Genomic DNA, 20,363 nt, shown 5'->3' with positions numbered 1-20,363 from the left:
TCGGCTCATTCTTAGGGCGGGCCGCGGGGCTTTGTTAGCTAAAGTGGATATAGAATCGGCCTTTCGACTGTTGCCAGTTCATCCGCGGTCTTATCCGTTGTTGGGTTTCCGCTTTGACGGTGCTTATTTCTACGATCGTTGTTTGCCGATGGGTTGTTCTGTCTCGTGTTCCTATTTTGAGATGTTCAGCTCCTTCCTGCACTGGGTGGTGGTGCAGCGGGCAGGGTTGGATGCGGTCGTCCATTATCTTGACGATTTTCTGTTCATAGGACCGGCGGATTCGGATGAATGTTTACGTTTGAAGGGAGCCTTTGAGTCCATGGCTGCCGAGTTTGGGATACCTTTGGCGAGGGACAAGTCTGAGGGTCCTGCGTCGTCTTTGGTTTTTCTAGGGATTGAGTTGAATTCTGAGAATTTGGTGACTCGTCTTCCGGTAGGTAAGGTTCAGCAGCTGCTCGGTCTGATTGAGCGTGTTTTGTCGGCGCACAAAACTACTCTGCAGGTAGTTCAGTCCTTGATAGGCTCGCTTAATTTTGCCTGTCGGGTTTTGCCCATGGGGCGTGCCTTTTCGCGTAGGTTAGCGGCTTCAACGGCGGGGGTTAGGGATAAGCGACATTTTTTGCGACTGTCTGCGGGGGTTCGAGCTGATCTGCGTATGTGGGCTTGTTTTTTACGCGACTTTAATAGCCATTTGCCTATGCAGGCTCCTGAGGTGTCTAATTGCGACTTAGAGCTGTTCTCGGATGCGGCTGGTGGGGTGGGATTCGGTCTGTACTGTCAGGGGGCATGGTGTGCGGAGCGCTGGCCACAAGCTTGGGTGGAGAAGGGTTTTACACGGAATATTACACTCCTGGAATTGTTTCCTTTCATTGTGGCCTGTGACTTGTGGGCGGATAGATTGCGGGATAGGCGGGTAGTGTTCTGGTGCGATAACTTGGGGGTGGTTGAGGTGGTTAATAGACAGGTGGCGCGTTGCCTAGCGGTGAATGGGTTGGTGCGAGCCTTGGTGTTACGTTGTCTGCGTCTTAATTTATTTCTCAGAGCACGACATGTCCCTGGTTTGCACAATGGCATTGCTGACGCTCTTTCTCGTTTCCATTTCTCACAGTTTCGTCGGCTGGCGCCAGAGGCTCACGAGGAAGGTGCTTCGATGCCGGCACATTTGTGGAGCCTGGTCGAGAGGGAGTGTGGGACATGCTCCGCCTGTCGGTAGCGCCAGCTACGTGGTCACATTATTCAGCGGGGTTCCGTTTGGTGGCTACTTTTCTCTTCAGCAGGGGCTGGACACCTGGGGATGTGGCCGAATCCTTGCTGGAGGAGTTCGTGTTGGATTCCTACAGGTCCCAGCTTTCCCGTTGGGTGGTTCAAGGGCGTTTAGCTGGGTTTGCCTTTTTCTGTCGGGCTTTGGGTTAGGGTTAGGGTCCGGCTTCGGGTTTCCTGGTGCGTCACCTGCTTCGAGCTTTGGGGAGAGCGGTGCCTTGTAGACCTGATTCTCGTTTACCTATTCGGCATGCCTTGCTGGTGCGGCTGTTGGCAGTCTTGCCGGATTTGGCCTACTCTCCTTATGAAGCTGGTATGTTTCGGGCGGCTTTTTCCTTTGCGTTCTTCGGCGCGTTGAGGGTGGGGGAGTTGCTGGTGAGTGCAGCTGACAGGGCTAGGGGGCGCGGTTTGTGCGTACAACATGTGCGGTTAGGTGACAACCAGGTAGAGATTCATATGGTCAGCTCCAAGACAGATCAGGCGGGACGCGGTCAGTGGTTGGTTCTCCATAGGATTGCGGGTTGTCTTTCTTGTCCGGTGTCTTGTTTGCGGGAGTTTTTATTGATGCGAGCGGGGGAGTCCCAGATTTTGTTTGTTCATGCTGATGGGGCTCCGCTGTCCCGGTTTCAGTTTCTGGCGGTCCTACGCCTAGCTCTAGCACGTTGCGGGGAGGATCCTAGTTGTTACGGCACGCATTCTTTTCGGATAGGTGCGGCCACTAGTGCTAGCGCCGCTGGGATGCCGGAAGCCGGTATCCGGCGGTTGGGGCATTGGGCCTCAGGAGCCTTTCGCTCTTATATTAGACCGACCGAGTCGGGTCGGGGGCAAAGGGGGAGAAGGGAGAATAAGTAATTTGGGGATTGTCGTATGGTATGTGTGTGGAGTCATAGTTCTGGACTGTGGCATTTTTGTTGTTGTTTTTCAGGTGCCGAGCGGAGCAGTACGGCGGTGTGGATCATTGGCCATTCCTTCATTCATTGGGCTGGCGAGAGGGCCTTGCTGCGCCCGGGAGGTCGACATCTTTGGCTGGGACATATGGGCGTCCGGGTATCCTGGTGGGGGCAACGGGGCATGAGGTGGCATCAGCTTTTGCCGTTTTTGTCGCGTTTGCGGTTCTGCCCACGTCGTCCGGACATGATTATCCTTCATTTAGGGGGTAATGATGTTGATACATTGCCGGCTAGGCAGTTGCTCAACATCATTAAGGATGACTTACGGGTTCTTTTTGAATGGTTCCCGAGTACACGGGTTATCTGGTCGGATGTTATTCCGCGGCCTCGGTGTTTGGCGTCTCGACGCTGGACTCGAGGATTGGCCAAGTTTAACCGGCAGGTAGGAAAGTGGGTTGTGTCCCAGGGTGGTCAGCAGATTTTGCACGGGTGGGTCGAGGTTGGTTGTGCGGGGCTTTTTCATAAAGATAAGGTGCATTTGTCAGATGTGGGGTGGGACCTGCTTTTAGATGACTTTGCGGTGTGTTGTGAGAGTGTTCTGGGTTTATGTTAGCCATGGCTTGGTTTCTTGGGGGGGGGGGGGCCTGTGGGATCACAGGCCTGTGGCGGATCTCCCGAGCTACTGGGTCATTGGGGCTCATCCGGTGATGAGCGGTGGGCCGGCGGGGTGCCGTGCCTGGTGGGTCAGGTGACCCGGATAATGGGGCATGAGGGACATGCCACCCCTCTGACCCTTGCTGGGGTGGCAGGGTCGAGGGCACTGATGTTATGGGTAGCTCGGGAGGAGCTCTGGGAGTTTAGGTTTACTAATGTTAGAATGGAAATTATACTATGTTAATTGTTATGATTAATAAATTGAGCTGCGGTTAATTACCAACAATTGTAGTCTGAGTGTTTTTTGGGGGTAAGGCTTGGGGAGTATGGGGGGAAGGGGTGGAGGCAAGGTGTTGGGTTATAGAGCAACAGTGGACGTGTCCAGATCCCGCTGTTAAAAGTAGGAGCAGTGTGGCACATTGGTGAAAGTTTGGTCTGGCCATGGTGGCGCGTTTGAGGGTGAGTGGAGGGAGGGGTGTGCGAGGTTGAGGGGTGAGGGTCTTTGTCTTGGATTGTACCAGCAAGTCGGGTTGAGAAAAGTGTTTGCCTGGGTAAACTGGTTGTGGTGTTTGTCCAGAGAACTGTGTTTGTCAGACTGAATGGGCTGTATGGCATATAGGGTTTCTGGTAGTTATCTGCTGAAAATAATGTTGTGAGAGGTTATGGGCTGCTGTGGGGTTGTGCAGGCCACAAAGTTACTAAGGGTTGCGGGGAAAGATGAAGGGTCCCAGAGTTGCAGGTTATGGGTTGTTACATAGTTGCAGTTGTAAGGTTACAAGCTAGTGGAGATTAGCCTGGCTACAATGTTTAACAATGATTTGAAAGGCTATCAACTGTTACAATGTATTACAAATTTCAGCCTGCCTTGGAAACTAGTATGGTGCAGCAGTGTGTTGCAAGTTTACATCTGTGACTTTTACAGTGTCATGCAGGGCATGCAGAATCAATTAAAGGTTTTTTGTAATACTTATCGATCTGGAGTAGTGCGTCTGGGGTCCGTCCTCCCACGCTTTTCTCCCGGTGGCAGAGGAGTTGTTTTGGGAGAAGGCAAGACAAACGCTGGGGTTTCGGGGGGCGGAGCAGGGCTCCCACGCGGCCTGAAGTCGCAAGAGTTGTGCAGGCAGCTCCCGGTGGCAGAGGAGGTGCTTTACAAGAAGGCAAGACAAACGCTGGGGTTTCGGGGGGGCGCAGCAGGGCTCCCACGCGGCCCGAGGTCGCAAGAGTTGTGCAGGCAGCTCCCGGTGGCAGAGGAGCTGCTTTACAAGAAGGCAAGATAAACGCTGGGGTTACGGGGGGGCGGAGCAGGGCTCCCACGCAGCCCGAAGTCGCAAGAGTTGTGCAGGCAGCTCCCGGTGGCAGAGGAGCTGCTTTACAAGAAGGCAAGACAAACGCTGGGGTTTTGGGGGGGCAGAGCAGGGCTCCCACGCGGCCCGAGGTCGCAAGAGTTGTGCAGGCAGCTTCCAGTGGCAGAGGAGCTGCTTTACAAGAAGGCAAGACAAATGCTGGGGTTTCGGGGGGCGGAGCAGGGCTCCCACGACGCGATCGCGTCAGAAGGAACATGCTACCATATGGAGGGCGGCCTGCGAGGTTCAAAACAGCCACCCATGAACCTAAGCAGGCCGCTTTGAACAGGAACAGGAGTGGCAGTGGTGGCACTCCCCCCTCCTTTTAGCGGCCGGCAAACAACATGGAGGACTGCTTCCGGGAGGAATCAGCTTCCAGCCTCATATCTCAGGCCTGTCCCACGACTCAAAGGGGAGAGGATATGCTGGATGGAGGGAGCAAGACAGATACTGGTTAGAAGACTGAAAATAAAGGGGGAAGAGAGAGAAAGAGAAGATGCTGGAAGGGAGGAGTTAGCAAAAAAACAAACAAACCAAAAACAAACCTCCCAAAAAAACAAACAACTGGAGAAATAGAAGCAGATAGAGATGCAGAAAAATAAATGGAGGAAAACTGAAAGATAAGGTTAAAGTCTGAGATGGATGTAGGAGAGGAAGTGAAGATAGGAATGAGAGAAGAGCCAGATAGACTGCAAACCCTGGTTAGAAAATTGAGAGAAGAGAGCAGAAACTGGGATAAACATGAACAAAATGGCCAGACAATAAAAGTAGAAAAAAAGAATTTTATTTTTAATTTCATTAATGGAAAATGCAGTTTTACTGTAAATTTGCACTGCTTTCTTTTTATATTCCAAAGTGTATAGTGTTTTTTCTCTTTCTCTGGTGTTGAACTGCATATTGCTGGAGAGGGGGAGCAGGAAGAGGTGCTGATGGACAGGGGGGGGAATGAAGGGAGGCCTACTGCTGGACAGGGGGAGCAGGAAGAGGTGCTGATGGACGAGGGAGCAGGAAGAGGGGTGAGGTAAAATAAAGGGAGAAGGGCTGCTGTTGGATAAGGTGAGCAGTGATGGGGTGGGGGAGGACACAGGGGAGGTAAAAGGAAGGGAGAATGAACAGGGGGAGCAGACAAGGGGTGGTGGTGGACAGCCAAGGAAAAAAAAGAAAGAAAGATAGAAATACAGAAAGCGGCTAAGGAGAGAGAAAAAGAAATAAAGACAGACACACACGCACATATTCTAGCACCCGTTAATTTAACGGGCTATAAGACTAGTAATTTATATAATTATATTATGCATTTTTTTTGTAAACTGCTGAGAATTTTAGATTTGCAGTCTATAAATTTTAATAAATAAATTGCTGAATGTATGTAGCAGTGAGGGAAGCCCATGATACTTGCTGAATGTGCTTCAGTATTCCAAACCCATTAGCCGATTGAATTCAAGCCAATTGAATTCAAGAGTTCAAGAGGGTTAATAATGGAATTCAAGAAGCTTGATATTTGGGGATGGAGAGGGTTTGGAGCTTCAAAAGAAGTGACTCTAATGCTTTTTATATCAATGCACAGTGTGTACAATTCTGGTTGCTATATCTCATAAAAAGATATAGAGGGGCATTTTTCAATATAGCGCCTAAATCTGATTTTATTTTGGGCAAAACTCCAGTAGGCAAAATGGCCATTTTCAAACCAGAAAAATAAAAAAACTGTTTGTTTCAAAAATGACCATTTGCTAGATGTTTTTAAACTTAATATGTCTATCTTTTAGAACCATTAAAAAAAAAAAAAAAAAAATCCAAAAGAAAAGCGCACACAAAAAAGCCATTGAGATTTAGGAGGGGCCAGCATTCTCAGTAGACTGGCCACACAGTTGTTTCAGTAGAGAAGTGGGCACTGCACTGCACTTAGGGGGCACTGCAGTGAACTTCACATAAAAGGTCCCAGGTACAATGGAGGGCCCTCCAAAACCCACCCAAAACTTACTGTACCCACCTATACACCATAGCAATAGCCCTTATGCCTGTAGGTGTCACCTTTATGTAGGTGTCTTGCCGGCTCAGCTGATCGGGGTGAAATACCCCTGCCATGATCAGCTGAGCAGCTGCTGCAGGGTACCCCTCGACTTCGGCAGGAGAGATGCATACTCCCTCCTGCTAGAACCCCCCAAAGCACCTGCCCAACTGCAGTAGGCAAAAGGGATGCCTACTCTCTCCTGCTGGTACTCCCGAAGTATCCCCCCAACCTGCCGGGGGACTTTGAAGGGGCGTTCGGGGGTTCCAGCAGGAGGGAGTGGGCATCCCTCCTGCTGATGTCAGGGGGTCCCTTGCAGCAGCTGCTCAGCTGATTGTGGAAGGTATTTCCCCCCTGATCAGCTGGGCAGGCAGGACTCCCAGAAGCTGTAGCTTCGGAAAGCACTGCCGGCTTAGCTAATCAAGGATAAGTTCCCCTTGATCAGCATATGGCTGTTGTAGCCTGACTTTAGGATCCCGTGGCGACATAGATAAACAGCTGAAATGTAGCCCAGGATTTTCCGGGCCTACATTTCAGCCACCTATCTTGGCTGAATCAAGCACAGTTCTGTAACTGGTGCTGTTGAATGATTGACACATGATCAGCAGCCACTTTTAAGGCAGCCACTGTCATAGGCACCAGCTACAAAATCTGGCCCTAACTGCGAGCACATACTTTGTATGCTGTTAGTATTGAGCATTGGTCACAAAAAATAAACGCTAAGTAATTTTCTGGCTCTGTAGAGGAACAGTACCAGAGTTTTGTGCATCTCCCCTCCCCAGTTACAGCTGTTCATGAAATCCAGTGACCAAGTGACTGCTTAGTATGAGGAAAATATATTTGACTATTGAGCAAGTGAAAGTTTGAGAAGCAGGCTTAGCTTGGAAAGACTTTGGCCACTAACTCAGTAACCACTGGTGACAATATAAATTTGCAGGGCAGCCTGTTTTCTTCTGCGGGTTCAGTTCGGAGAGATTTCTGTTACCCATGTGCAGTTTGTATGACTTTTTGACTGGGCTCTTGAGTTGCATCAGGCTGAGATGATTTCATGAAGAACTGTACCTCGGACATGTTGTGTCCTTCTCTAAGGTGACACTGAGCAGGAGGTTATGCTGAAAACCAGAACTGCCAAAGCCACTGTTGGAGGCCTGAACCCCACAAAGGAGTATACACTTCAGATCTATGCTATCAGTGGGTCGCAGGAAGACCTCTTTGCAAACAGGAAGTTTGTGAGTAAGTTGGACTTGCTGCTTCTCAACAGCGTAAGTGCCTAGTTACTGAGCTATTTTTAAACAGTGCTGCAGTTACCTAGGATTTACTACACTGTAGTAACAGTTCCTCTGTTTTTAGTAAGTCCTGGGTTAGTGTTGTAGAGTTGTGACCAGGTACTTACATATTTGGGGCAAAGATGCATCTGGGGTCAAATGGTTCCATTTGAAAATGGTGCTGACAGGAAGTGAAAAAATGGAGGATTGTTCTTGCTTCCATTAGACTTTGGGTAGGGGACAAAAAGGGGCACCAATTTATTTTACCTTCTTTGTAAAAAGCATACAGGGGAGAAGAGAGATGACTTTCATAATGTTTATGTACTACATAGTGGTGCAGGATGGGGTTAATGGTTTTAACTCAGAAAGATTAGGGGGGTGGGAGGTGGCTCCTTTTTTTTGGCTTGCCAGCCCCTTTACATTTTTTCCCTGGGAGCATCATCAGCCTCATTAACTTTATTTCAGGAATATGTGAGGTTAACCATACAATTTCCTAAATATTACATATAATGCTAACTACATTATTTGATTTCCAAAATAATAAGCTGATTGAGTGCAGAGCTGCTCCTTATTTTTAGTGCATTTTGTACCTGATTAATTGGTGCATTAATGCCCCCTTACCCTAGTGAATGCATGTTGCTGCTAATTTATCTGCATTGTTGTGGTAATGCATTTAGTTAGTCCTTAGGTGCAGTCCCAGGGTGAGAGTGGAAAAGGTTTTGTCCTCTGCTAAAAATATCCCTTTTCTCTTTCTAGTTGAAAATTTAAAGACAAGCCCTAGTACTACAAGTATCGGAACCACAGTGAACACCACAAAAGAAGCAGAACGCTCTACTACCAGAAATGTCACTGTTCTACAGGCCACAGAGACTGGGTCTTCACTCCCCACCCACTCATTACCGGCAGGTGTGTTTTCTACCTTGGCAGGGCTGGGATTTGAACTATGAATTACATCTTTATTTATTTATTTTTAAAAAGGCAGTTAATATGTCCCAATCAATTAAAAAGCAAAAACAAAAACATATTGAGCCCACATCTCACTAGAGTGAGTGCAGTTATACTCTCTTTTGTCAGAAGCAGCCAAGGAGAAGCAAGAGGGAACATCTCAGAAGGCAAAATCAGCCAAGGAAGCAGGAGGCAAGAAGACTGACTTGGAGACAATAAGACCCACAGCACACTCTCCCAGCAAAGAGAGAGCTAGTCCAGCGGCACCCAAGAAGAGTAAGACCAAGTGACTCAAGACAAGAATTGACCACTGCTTGCCTTTCCCTCCATTTTATTGATCTGGATATTGTAATTTCATGTATTCTTGTAAAATTCTTCTTCTTAAAATATGTGCTGTTCAGATCATAAGGAGATAAACAGTAGTATATCTAAGTGTAAGGTTAAATTGCTGAATGGTGAGAGGTTTCTGTTTGCACATAAACCATATTCATGTACGATCCTTAGGGGCGAAAGAAAGGCTTATGTAGGCTTTTGCTGCTTAAAACATGAACAAACAAAAAAGCAGCTTATAAGGTCAGTGCTGAGAGGGTTTTGCCAGTCCAGCTGTCCTAAATTAGGCCACTGAGTAATGTAAGTGCCGACATTGAATATTAGGCTGGCACCTGAATAACTTTTTTTTTTTTTTAAGTCAAACCCTCAGAGCCCTCTCCCCTGGCTCACCGCCAGGATACAGGCCCCCTCCTAACTTGGTATGTCACTTCGCCCCCAAGCCCAATCCCCCAGCTATCCAGGAAGCCCCCCCCTTCCTGGCCCTATCTCTGTCCCTGGGGTCTAGTGGGTATAGTTGGGGGCAGGAGCACAATTCTCTTGCTCCTGCCTCTTGTGGTTGCCTGTCAAAATGGCTGCTATGGCCTCTCATGTCCACCATGTATCACCTTGAGAGGTTGCAGCAGACATTTTAATAGGCAGAAACGAAGGGGCTGTATTCCTGCTCCTAATGATTTCCATTGGACTACCAAAAGGGGGGCTACCTAGATGGCTGGGAAATTAGTGGTGGAAGTATCATTTTGGGGAAGGGGATTGCTTTCTGCCCATAGGCTGGTTAAGAGGGAGGGAAGGAGGGGGCTTTGTTAGGGGATGGGTCAGAAGGGGCTCAAGGGGATCAAATTTGTTTTAAAGAGGTTATGTGGGTCCCGGTCCAATATTCAGCTAGGGTCCACATAACTCTCTGATGCAGGCCCTGGCCAAATCATCTGAGCACACATAAGCTCCAGCACCCAGTCTGCCTAATTTAGCCTCCAGTATTCAGTGCCAATGCTTTGACATAGCCTGGCACTGAATATTAGGGGCTAATTTAGCTGCTGATGGTAAGTGTTTTAAAAAATACTGACCATCGCTGACTGAATGGGGGGGGGGGGGGACTATTCCTATGTATGAAAATGAGTTGTATAAGTTTTGTATATTTGCAGTCTTTGTTTGACAGTGTTGGACCATGCTGGAGTTTGAAGGTAATTCTGTAATGTAGATGCTAATATTTTTACACAGATTAAAAGCGTGTAAATGTTTAAAATACCAGTATATATGTGACAATTTGCTTAAGTGCTATTCTATAAATATCCACATATCTAACATCAGTGTCTTGCAAACTTTGGCAGCCGCGGCTCAAGGGCACCTGGAAGCATGCAGATGGTGATGGGATGATGTCACCAGCACGTCATCATGTTGACATCTGTGCATGCGCGGAGGCCCTCCAGACAAGGCCACGAGCCATGGCTTGCAATTTTTTGAAGTAGTCGTTCATGCGGAAATTTGTCGAACGCCTTCTGAAAATCCAGATATACAATGTCGACTGGGTCACTCTTGTCTATCTGCTTGTTTACTCCCTTGAAGAAGTGCAGTAAGTTCGTCAAGCAAGATCTTCTTTTGCTGAAGCCATTCTGACTGGTCCTCATCAGATCGTGTCTGTCAAGGTGATCAATGATGCAGTACTTTATCAGCACCTCTACCATCTTTCCCGGTACCGAGGTCAGATTTACTGGTCTGTAGTTCCCTGGATCTCCCCTTGAACCTTTTTTGAAGATCGGTGTAACATTTACCACTTTCCAGTCTTCTGGAATCCTTCCCGATTTGATCGATAGATTGGCTATTAGTTGAAGCAGTTCAGCTATAGCCCATTTCATTTCCTTGATTACCCTCGGATGGCTGCCATTGATCCCGGGGATTTATCATTTTTAAGCCTATCAATCTGCCTGCATACCTCTTCTAGACTGACTGTTAACCCTGTCAGTTTCCCGTCTTCATTTCCCGCGTATAGCCTGTGTATGTTGTGTATGTCCTCTTCGGTAAATACAGACTCAAAAAATGTGTTCAGTTTGTCAGCGATGGCTTTGTCCTCCTTTAGCACTCCCTTTATTCCATCCAACGGCCCCACCGCTTCCTTCGCGGGTCGTTTTCCCTTAATATATCGAAAGAACGGCATGAAGCCTCCTTGGCTATTTTTTCCTCGTAGTCTCTTTTGGCCCCTCTTACCGCCTTATGGCACCTGCTTTGATGTTGTTTGTGCTTTTTCCAGTTTTCATCCGTTTTTGATGACCTTTTCCATTCCTTAAACGAAGTCTTCTTGTCTCTGATCACTTTCTTCACCGCTACAGTGAGCCATGCCAGGTCCTTGTTCTTTTCCTCTTGGATACCTTGTTGATATACAGTATATATAGATTTTGCACCTCGGTGACTGTGTGGACCATGCTTGTTCTAGCATTTTTACAGTGCTTATCCTTTTCTTAATCTTCTTCCCTACCATGAGTCTCATCCCTTCGTAATTCCCTTTTCGGAAGTTCAGTGCCGTGGCTGTTGTTCTGGATCGATGTTTTGCCCCTGTGTCCAGGTTGAAGTGGATCATATTGTGATCACTGCTTCCAAGAATCCCTTCTACTTCTACACCTTGTGTCGGTCCTTGTAGTCCATTTAAAATTAAGTCCAGAATTGCATTTCCTCTCGTATTTTTCTTGACAAGTTGTTCCAGGAAGCAATCGCCTATAGCATCCAGGAACTTGGTCTCCCTACCGCAGCCAGAGATGCCTAGGTTCCAGTCTATCCCCGGATAATTGGAGTCGCCCATGATAACTGCATTACCTCCCTTGTATTTGCATTTAATCTCGTCCGTCATTTCTCCATCAATTTCTTCGGACTGCCCTGGGGTCGGTAGTAGATGCCGATCTTCGTTTCCATTCCATTTGTTCCTGGAATTTTGACACATAGAGACTCTACCTTATTTTTCATTTTTGGCATGTTCTCTCTGGTAGACTCAGTTCCCTCTTTGACGTATAGGGCAATACCCCCACCTTTTTGACCCACTCTGTCTCTGCGGTATAGCTTGTATCCCAGTAGCACGGTGTCCCAGACGTTTTCTTCATTCCACCATGTTTCCTTGATGCCGATGATGTCAAGGTTATCTTTTTGTGTCATAGCTTCCAATTCCCCCATCTTATTCCATAGGCTCCTTGCGTTCGTGTACATACACTTGAGTTTGTGGAATGTTACTTCCTTGCATTTTCCTTCCTTCTTGTGTCTCTTTTGATCTGTCTTGCCTATGATCTGGTGAGTTTTCCTCGCTATCTTCCTGCATGGTATCCTCTGGGTATACTGGTTGCCGAACCATTGACTCTTGGTCGACTGTCGGCTTTCCCCTTCTTCCTAGTTTAAAAACTTCTCAATTTCGCTCTTGATGTTGCTTGCAAGCAGCCTTGTTCTGTTGCCGCTGAGGTGGAGTCCAACCTTCCTGAATAACTTGCTTTTTCCCCAGAACGTTGTCCAATTGCACACGAAGTGGAATCCTTCTTCCTCACACTAGTGCCTCATCCATGTGTTGACTGCTTGCAGCTCTGTCTGTCTCTTCTCATTGGCCCTGGGTACCGGCAGGATCTACGAAAATGCTACCCTCGGTGTTCTGGTCTTATGCTTCCATCCTAGCATCCGGAACTGGTCCTTCAGTCCTTCCCTGCTGTAGTTCCTGTTGCTCATGTTGTTTGTCTTCACGTGGATCACCATCGCCGTATCTTCCTCTTCCACGCTGTCGATGATCCTGTCGATGCGGCTCACTATATCTTCTACCTTGGCTCCCGGTAGGCAAGTCACCAGCTGATCCTGTCTTCCTCCCGCTATGTGGCTGTCGACTTGTCTGATGATGGAGTCCTCCATGACGATTGCTGTCCTCTCTATCTTCTCTTGCCTCTTTAGCCGCAGCTCCTTGTCCCTGGTATATGGCCATCTCTCTAGCCATAGGTCCATGTCCTCTGTGCACTTCCATCTTCCCTCATCCTGGCGTTGGCTTGCACCGGACTCATCTTCCTTGTGGTTGTCCTCCAGGTGGTCTTCACTCTCTGTAGGTGTATCTTGGTCCTCGCTCACTGTAGGTGTATCTTGGCAGCTCCACTGTTGTTGGTGATTTTCCACGGCCTCCCTGTATGCCTGTTCGATGAACTTCTCTAACTCCCTGACTTCTTCCTCAGCGGTTTCCTCTGACATGAAGTTTTCTGCCTCTCTGTCCTCCTCTTCCACTGCTCGAAGTGCTTCTAGTTCCACTATTCTGCCCTCCAGGAGTCTGACTTGCTTCTTCAGACCCTCCAGTTCCTCGCATCAAGTGCATATATAAGATCGCCTCCCAGAGGGGAGGTAGTCATACATATGGCAAACGGTGCAGAAAACTGGGTAGCTCAACATCCTGCTTCTGTCTGCTGCATCCATTGCTGTCCGCTTGCCGGTTTGTCGTCTGAAGTGGCTTCTCCTTGTGTAGGAATCCGTGTAACATCCTTGGTGTTACTGTGAAGTCCTTTTCTTGATTTTAAACCTGCTACTCCTGTTGCTTGTATGTGTCCTCTGTGTCTGTTGTGATTGCCCTCTGCTACTACTGTGTTTGCTTATCGGTACTTGTGTAGGTGTCCTTCCTTAGTGTTTCTTCTTTAGCTCGTCCCTTCTTAAGGCCCTTCGCAAAGGCACTCTCGCTAAGGCGAGCACCTTTAACGCTCGCCTTCGTGCGCTGAATGGCTGAGCGCCATTGGCCCTTCCCCTTTTAAGGAGGAGTTCCTGTGGGTGATGTCAGGGGGTGGGCAGAGTTACCTCTCGCCGATGCCCCATGCTCTCTCCTGCCTTCTGTTGCTCCTTCTTCCCCATTCCTGTTCTCTGCTCTGCTTTTCTCTCCTTCTGCTTTTCTCTGCTTCTCTTTTCCTGCCTCCTGCTTGCCTGTCCATTTCTTCTGTCTGTGAAGGAGGCCTGTATATCACACCAGTGTAAATTCATTTTCCATTTCTTCTTTCCAGATTGACTCACAGTGCCTCTTCCTTACCTGTAGGTTTCAAGTTTCAAGTTTATTATTTCTCTTGATTAATCGCTTAATCAAATTCTAAGCGATGAACAATTTAAAATACATTCAATAAAAGACAAAACAATACAAACTTTAAATAATAACATCGGGTAAATGACTAATACATTGTTCTCATTACACAAGGTAAGATAGGGGTATGAAATACAATTGATTAAAGAAGAGCAAAACAAAGGAAAAGTACAATAGGGAAACAAATAACAATAAAACGTAAAATAATAAAATCACTTGCCTTAAAATTATTGAATTAAATATTAAAAGCATCATTAAAAAGAAATGTTTTTAGATTACTTTTAAATTTTCCTAAATCCTGCTCCTTTCGTAAGTAAATTGGGAGAGCGTTCCAAGTCTGTGGAGCAGTTACCGAAAAGATAAACTGCCGTCTGGTATTACTAATCTTAAGTGAAGGAATGGTCAATAAATTTTGCTCATTAGATCTTAAGGTTCTGCTAGGGTGATATGGTATCAATAGTTTGTATATGAATAAGAACATAAGAACATAAGCAATGCCTCTGCTGGGTCAGACCTGAGGTCCATTGTGCCCAGCAGTCCACTCACGCGGCGGCCCAACAGGTCCAGGACCTGCGTAGTAATCCTCTATCTATACGCCTCTATCCCCTTTTCCAACAGGAAATTGTCCAATCCTTTCTTAAACCCCAGTACCGTACTCTGCCCTATTACATCCTCTGGAAGCACATTCCAGGTGTCCACCACCCGCTGAGTAAAGAAAAACTTCCTAGCATTTGTTTTGAATCTATCCCCTTCCAATTTTTCCGAATGCCCTCTTGTTCTAATATGTTTTGAAAATTTGAAGAATCTATCTCTCTCTACTTTCTCTATGCCCTTCATGATCTTGTAGGTCTCTATCATGTCTCCTCTGAGTCTCTGCTTTTCCAGGGAGAAGAACTCCAGCTTCTCCAATTTTTCAGTGTATGAAAGGTTTTCCATGCCCTTAATCATTCGTGTCGCTCTCCTCTGGACCCTCTCAAGTATTGCCATATCCTTCTTAAGGTACAGTGACCAATACTGAACACAGTACTCCAGGTGCGGGCGCACCATTGCCCGATACAACGGCAGGATGACTTCTTTTGTTCTGGTCGTAATACCATTTTTAATAATACCCAACATTCTGTTTGCCTTCTTTGCGGTTGCTGCGCATTGCGCCGTTGACTTCATTGTTGTATCCACCAGTACACCCAAATCTCTTTCAAGGTTACTTCCCTCTAATACTAATCCCCCCATTTGGTAGCTGAACATCGGGTTCTTTCTCCCTATATGCATGACCTTGCATTTCCCTACATTGAATTTCATCTGCCATTTATTCGCCCACTCCTCCAGTTTGCTTAGGTCCCTTTGTAGGTCCTCACACTCTTCCGTAGTTCTAACCCTTCTACAGAGTTTAGTGTCATCCGCAAATTTTATAACTTCACATTTCGTCCCCGTTTCCAGGTCATTAATAAATACATTGAACAGCAGCGGTCCAAGTACAGACCCCTGCAGAACTCCGCTCGTGACTTTCCTCCAGCCCGAGTAGTGACCTTTCACTCCAGCCCTCTGTCTCCTGCCTGCCAACCAGTGTTTGACCCATCTGTGTACGTCCCCTTCCACCCCGTGGTTCCACATCTTCCTAAGTAACCGCTCATGGGGTACCTTGTCAAAGGCCTTTTGGAAGTTAAGGTAAATGATGTCTACAGGTTCCCCTTTGTCCAACTGGCTGTTTACCCCCTCAAAGAAGTGCAGTAAGTTTGTTTGGCACGATCTTCCCTTGCAGAAGCCATGTTGGCTTGCTTTCATCAGCCCATTTTTTTCGATGTGCTCCTTTATCAGTGCTTCTACCATCTTGCCTGGAACCGATGTCAAGCTTACCGGCCTATAGTTTCCCGGGTCTCCTCTTGATCCCTTTTTAAAGATAGGTGTAACATTTGCTATCTTCCAGTCCTCCGGAATCTCTCCAGTTTTCAAGGATAGGTTGCAAACTCGTTGGAGTATTCCCGCTATCTCATTTCTTAGTTCTTTTAGTACCCTAGGGTGGATTCCGTCCGGGCCTGGTGATTTGTCGCTTTTCAATCTATCTATCTGTTGGAGGACATCCTCATGGCTCACCTCTATTGCTGACAGTTTTTCTTCTTGATCACCATGGAAGATCATGTCGGGTTCCGGTACACTGGATGTGTCCTCGCTTGTGAAGACTGACAAGAAGAATTTGTTTAACCTGTCAGCTACCTCTTTTTGCTCCTTTATCACTCCCTTTTTATCACTCCCTTTTTATCTCCATCATCCAACGGTCCTACTTCCTCCCTCGCCGGTTTCTTCCCCTTAACATATCTGAAGAATGATTTGAAGTTTTTTGCCTCCCTGGCCAGTCTCTCTTCGTATTCTCTTTTCGCTCTCCTAACCACTTGATGACATTCTCTTTGGCATTTCCTGTGTTCATTCCAGTTTTCCCCAGTTTGGTCCTTTTTCCATTTCCGGAATGATTTTTTCTTGTCTCCTATCGCTTTCTTCACCTCATTGTTTATCCATGCGGGGTCTTTTGTTCGGTTTTTTTTGCACCCTTTTCTAAATCTGGGGATGTACATATGTTGTGCTTCTTGCACTGTGCCCTTGAATAGAGACCAGGCTTGCTCTACAGTTTCTGTTTTCCTTGAGCTGTTTCTAAGTTTTTTTCTTACCATTGCTCTCATAGCATCATAGTTCCCTTTCTTGAAGTTGAACGTTGTCACTGTGGTTCTTTTCCCTTTTGTTGTACTTACTCCTAATTTGTACTGGATCATGTTGTGATCACTGTTTCCTAGTGGCCCTACTACTTCCACTTCTTTTGCAGGTACCCCTATTCCGTTGAGGATTAGGTCAAGAGTGGCATATCCTCTTGTTGGTTCCTTGACAAGCTGATCCATAAAGCAGTCCCTCACAGCCTCTAAGAATTCTGTTTCCCTCGCACAGTTTGAGTTTCCAATATTCCAGTTTATCCCGGGGTAGTTAAAATCTCCCATTACTGTCACATTCCTGTTGTTGCCTTCCCGCCTCAATTCTGCTGCCAGATCTTTGTCGTTTGCTTCCGTTTGTCCAGGTGGACGATAGTATAGACCCAATCTTATGTTAAGGCCACCTTTTCCTGGTAATTTGACCCATAATGACTCCAGTCCTTCCGCCTTTGGTTCTATATCCACTCCGGATGAGGGAATGGTGTCTTTTATGTGCTATTCCTCCACCCTTCTTGTTGGTCCTGTCTCTTCTATAGAGTTTGTACCCTGGCAGCACTACATCCCATTGGTTATCCTCGTTCCACCATGTTTCCATGATTCCAATGATGTCTAGGTTTTCTTTTATGGCTATGGCTTCTAATTCTCCCATTTTGGACTTTAGGCTCCTTGCATTAGCGTACAAGCAATTTAAGTCCTGGTCTTTTCTTTTCTCTGCTGGTTTTACATGTGTTTTGCTCCCCATACCATCCCCTATTTGGGCTGCCAGTCCCTCATTTCTGTTCCCTTCTTCCTCATTTTTTGGTGTATCTTTTCTGTTCCTTTCTTCCTCATTTTTTGGTGTATCTTTTTCGTCTGCAACCTGATTTCCTGATCTCTCCTGTTCCTCTAATTTTATCTGTTTGTCCTTTTTGTTGGTCAACAGCTTCTGTTGTTCGTCTCTTGCCTGTTCCCAGCATTTTTCCCACTCAGTATCTTCTTTGGATACTCTTGTCCGAACCGTCGACGTCAGGTCAACTATCGGCTTTCCCCTTCTTCTCAGTTTAAAGCCTGCTCAATTCCTCTCTTGACGTTGTTTGCTAGCAGTCTCGTTCCTGCCTTGCTCAGGTGTAGTCCGTCCCTCCTGAAGAGCTTGTTCTTCCCCAAAAAAGTTGTCCAGTTCCTTACAAAAAGGAATCCTTCTTCTTCGCACCATCTCCTCAACCATGCGTTTATTGCTTGTAGCTCGGTCTGCCTCTTCACGTCTGCCCTCGGTACTGGCAGAATCTCTGAGAAATCTATCTTCTGTATCCTCAGCTTCAGTTTCCTTCCTAGGATCTTGAACTGTTCAATTAGCGTAGTCCTGCTGTAATTTCTCCTGTTGACATCATTTGTTCCCACGTGGATTATCACTGCTGTCTCTTCTGTTTCTGCACCGTCCAGGATCCTCTCGATTCTGTCGGTGATGTCCTTCGTTCTTGCTCCTGGGAGACAGGTCACTAGCCGATCCTCTCTCCCTCCTGCTACGTGACTGTCCACTTCTCTGGAGTCTTATAGACGTGACTGTCCACTGCTGGAGTCTTATAGAAAAGAGACTTAAAAATAAGCAAACAAAGTTTATATGTTATCCGATGGATAACTGGAAGCCAATGTGCATTTTTTAAAAGGGGTGTAACATGATCAAATTTTCTAGATTTACTGATGAGTTTAATGGAAACGTTTTGAATAATTTGAAGGCGTTTAAGCTCATTTAGTGATATACCCTTAAAGAGAGCATTACAGTAGTCTAATTTAGAAATCACTAAAGAGTGAATAAGAATATTTAACAATTTTGGACATAAAAATTTTGAGATAGATCGAATCCTACGTAATCTATAAAAGGTGGTTTTAACAATATTACTGATATGATCATGAAAATTCAGTTTGGTGTCAAAAATCACCCCTAAGATTTTTATATTATTAACTATTTGTAAGGGAACATTTTTTATAGTGATGGGAGCAATGAGAGTAGAATTTTCTTTCCATGGGAAGAGCATCACACTTGTTTTTTTGATGTTAAGAGCCAGTTTATTTGTATTTAGCCATTGATGAACTTGGTCAAGTTTCTCACTGATCTCTCGGATATCAGATATTTTGTTGGTATCTATTGGATGCAGGAGCTGAATGTCATCTGCATATGCAAAAACTTGAAAACCCACAGATTGACATAAGGTAATTAAAGGAGCAAGAAAAATATTAAATAATAACGGAGAGAGAATAGACCCTTGAGGAACCCCATAAGTAGTTGATGATGATTTAGATGTTGAGTCTTTAAAGAGGACGGTGGAAGTACGGTCTGTTAGGTTCTGAAATTGTGTGCTTTTTAATATGATCTTTAACATATAACATACGTACACATAGATAGACTATGGACAGAACTCCTACTTAAATACATACCTTAAACTTAAGAACACAATAAGTTGTGCACCCGTCTCTGGCATTTACTCCACTTTTCTCTGCTTGGCAGAAGTTCTTGCATCTCACAGCATAAACATATACCTGGTAATGCTAATACTCTACTTTTCCTTTACAGAATAAATTCCTATCAGGCACCCTCCAGCTGAACAGCTATAGAAGTACTCCCTATGGGGTGAATTCTCAAAAGGTTGCCAAGCTGGACTGATTTGTACTAACTGCAAATTCTATAAGGGCAGATCTATGCGGAACGGCCATTATAAAATATAGTATAAGCCCGTAGTTTTGTGCCTTATGTGAAAGCACTTAAAGCCATGTCACTGGCTTGCACCTAACTATTGGCAGGCATGCAATCCCTAGTATTCTATAACCTGCTACATAACTCATAGGCACACCCCTGACTCGCCCTTGCTCCTGCCCCCTAGAAGTTGCACACCATAGAGATTGCACATGCAGCTTTTTGAAAAGCAACTAAGGGCTAGATTCATTAAGCAAACCGATTGTGTACCGATCGGTTTGCGACCCCTTAGCGACCAAATTCCCTTCTGGCCCAATTCACTTACCTCTCTGCTGACCATCCTCCGATCCGCGCATGGAAATGAGGGGAGGGACATTCAAAAGTCGGGAAGGCAGTGATTCACAACACAATCAATCCAATCTGACTAGGCTGGCCGATCAACTGAAAAAGCGACTGCTGGGGACCAGTCGAAAACATCTTTCCGACTGGAAGCCCTGCTCTCTGCCCTGCAATCTGTCCTGCCTGCTTCCTCCTGAATGTCGCCCTGCTCTGCCACAATCTTCCCCCGAATGCCACCCTGCTTAATCTTCCCCCGAATGCCGCCCTACTCTGCCTCGATGTTCCCACCGAATGCCGCCCTGCTTGATCTTCCCCCCGAATGACGCCCTGCTCGATCTTCTCCATGAATGCCGCTCTGATCTGCCACGATCTTCCCTCCGAATGCCGCCCTGCTCTGCCCCGATCTTTCCCGAATCTCTCCTGCCCTTCCCTGGCCTGCGAGCCTGTGGTTTTAACCCACGGGTTTAAAGTGGGTTAAAACCATGGGCTCACAGGGCTAAAAACAATAAAAAAGTTAAAGTTAAAAAAAATGGCCCCGGCTCGGACGGGCATGCGCAGACCATCTACAGATGATCTTTGCATGCGCGCGGATTGCATAACAGCAATCCATGCAGACAGATGGGGGCGTTCCTCCAGCTGCCCCCATCTGTATATTGGGGCTTTAAGAATTCGTCGGAACTGGCCAGATCAGGACCGATCGGGAGGTTAGTGAATCTGGCCCTAAAGCCCTTTGTACACTCAGCTTTCAATTGGTGCCAATTAAGGTCGTGACACCAATTTAAGCCTATAATTGGCTGTTAACTCCAATTAATTAACAGCCAATTAAATTAAGTTGTTTGGGTAAATGGCTTTATTCTATAAAGCGCATGCTCAACTTTGCATGCTAAATGTAAAGTTGGGCGCCCGATTTTA

The 20,363-nt window shown here is 46.4% G+C and overlaps 1 protein-coding gene across 1 annotated transcript in view; it reads left to right on the top strand.

The window, feature by feature from the left end:
* Positions 1–20,363, top strand: part of COL20A1 (collagen type XX alpha 1 chain) — a 182,464-nt gene that overhangs the window by 27,172 nt on the left and 134,929 nt on the right. The window contains exons 4-6 of the mRNA XM_033914324.1: positions 7,242–7,385; positions 8,174–8,323; positions 8,492–8,638. Coding sequence (XP_033770215.1) covers positions 7,242–7,385; positions 8,174–8,323; positions 8,492–8,638 — 441 coding nt within the window. The remainder of the gene's footprint in view (positions 1–7,241; positions 7,386–8,173; positions 8,324–8,491; positions 8,639–20,363) is intronic.

The sequence above is a fragment of the Geotrypetes seraphini genome, chromosome 11 (genome assembly GCF_902459505.1).
Source record: "Geotrypetes seraphini chromosome 11, aGeoSer1.1, whole genome shotgun sequence".
Classification (NCBI taxonomy): Eukaryota; Metazoa; Chordata; class Amphibia; order Gymnophiona; family Dermophiidae; genus Geotrypetes; species Geotrypetes seraphini.
The sequence above is the reverse complement of the archived record's forward strand: the minus strand, read 5'-3'. Positions and strand labels throughout refer to the sequence as shown.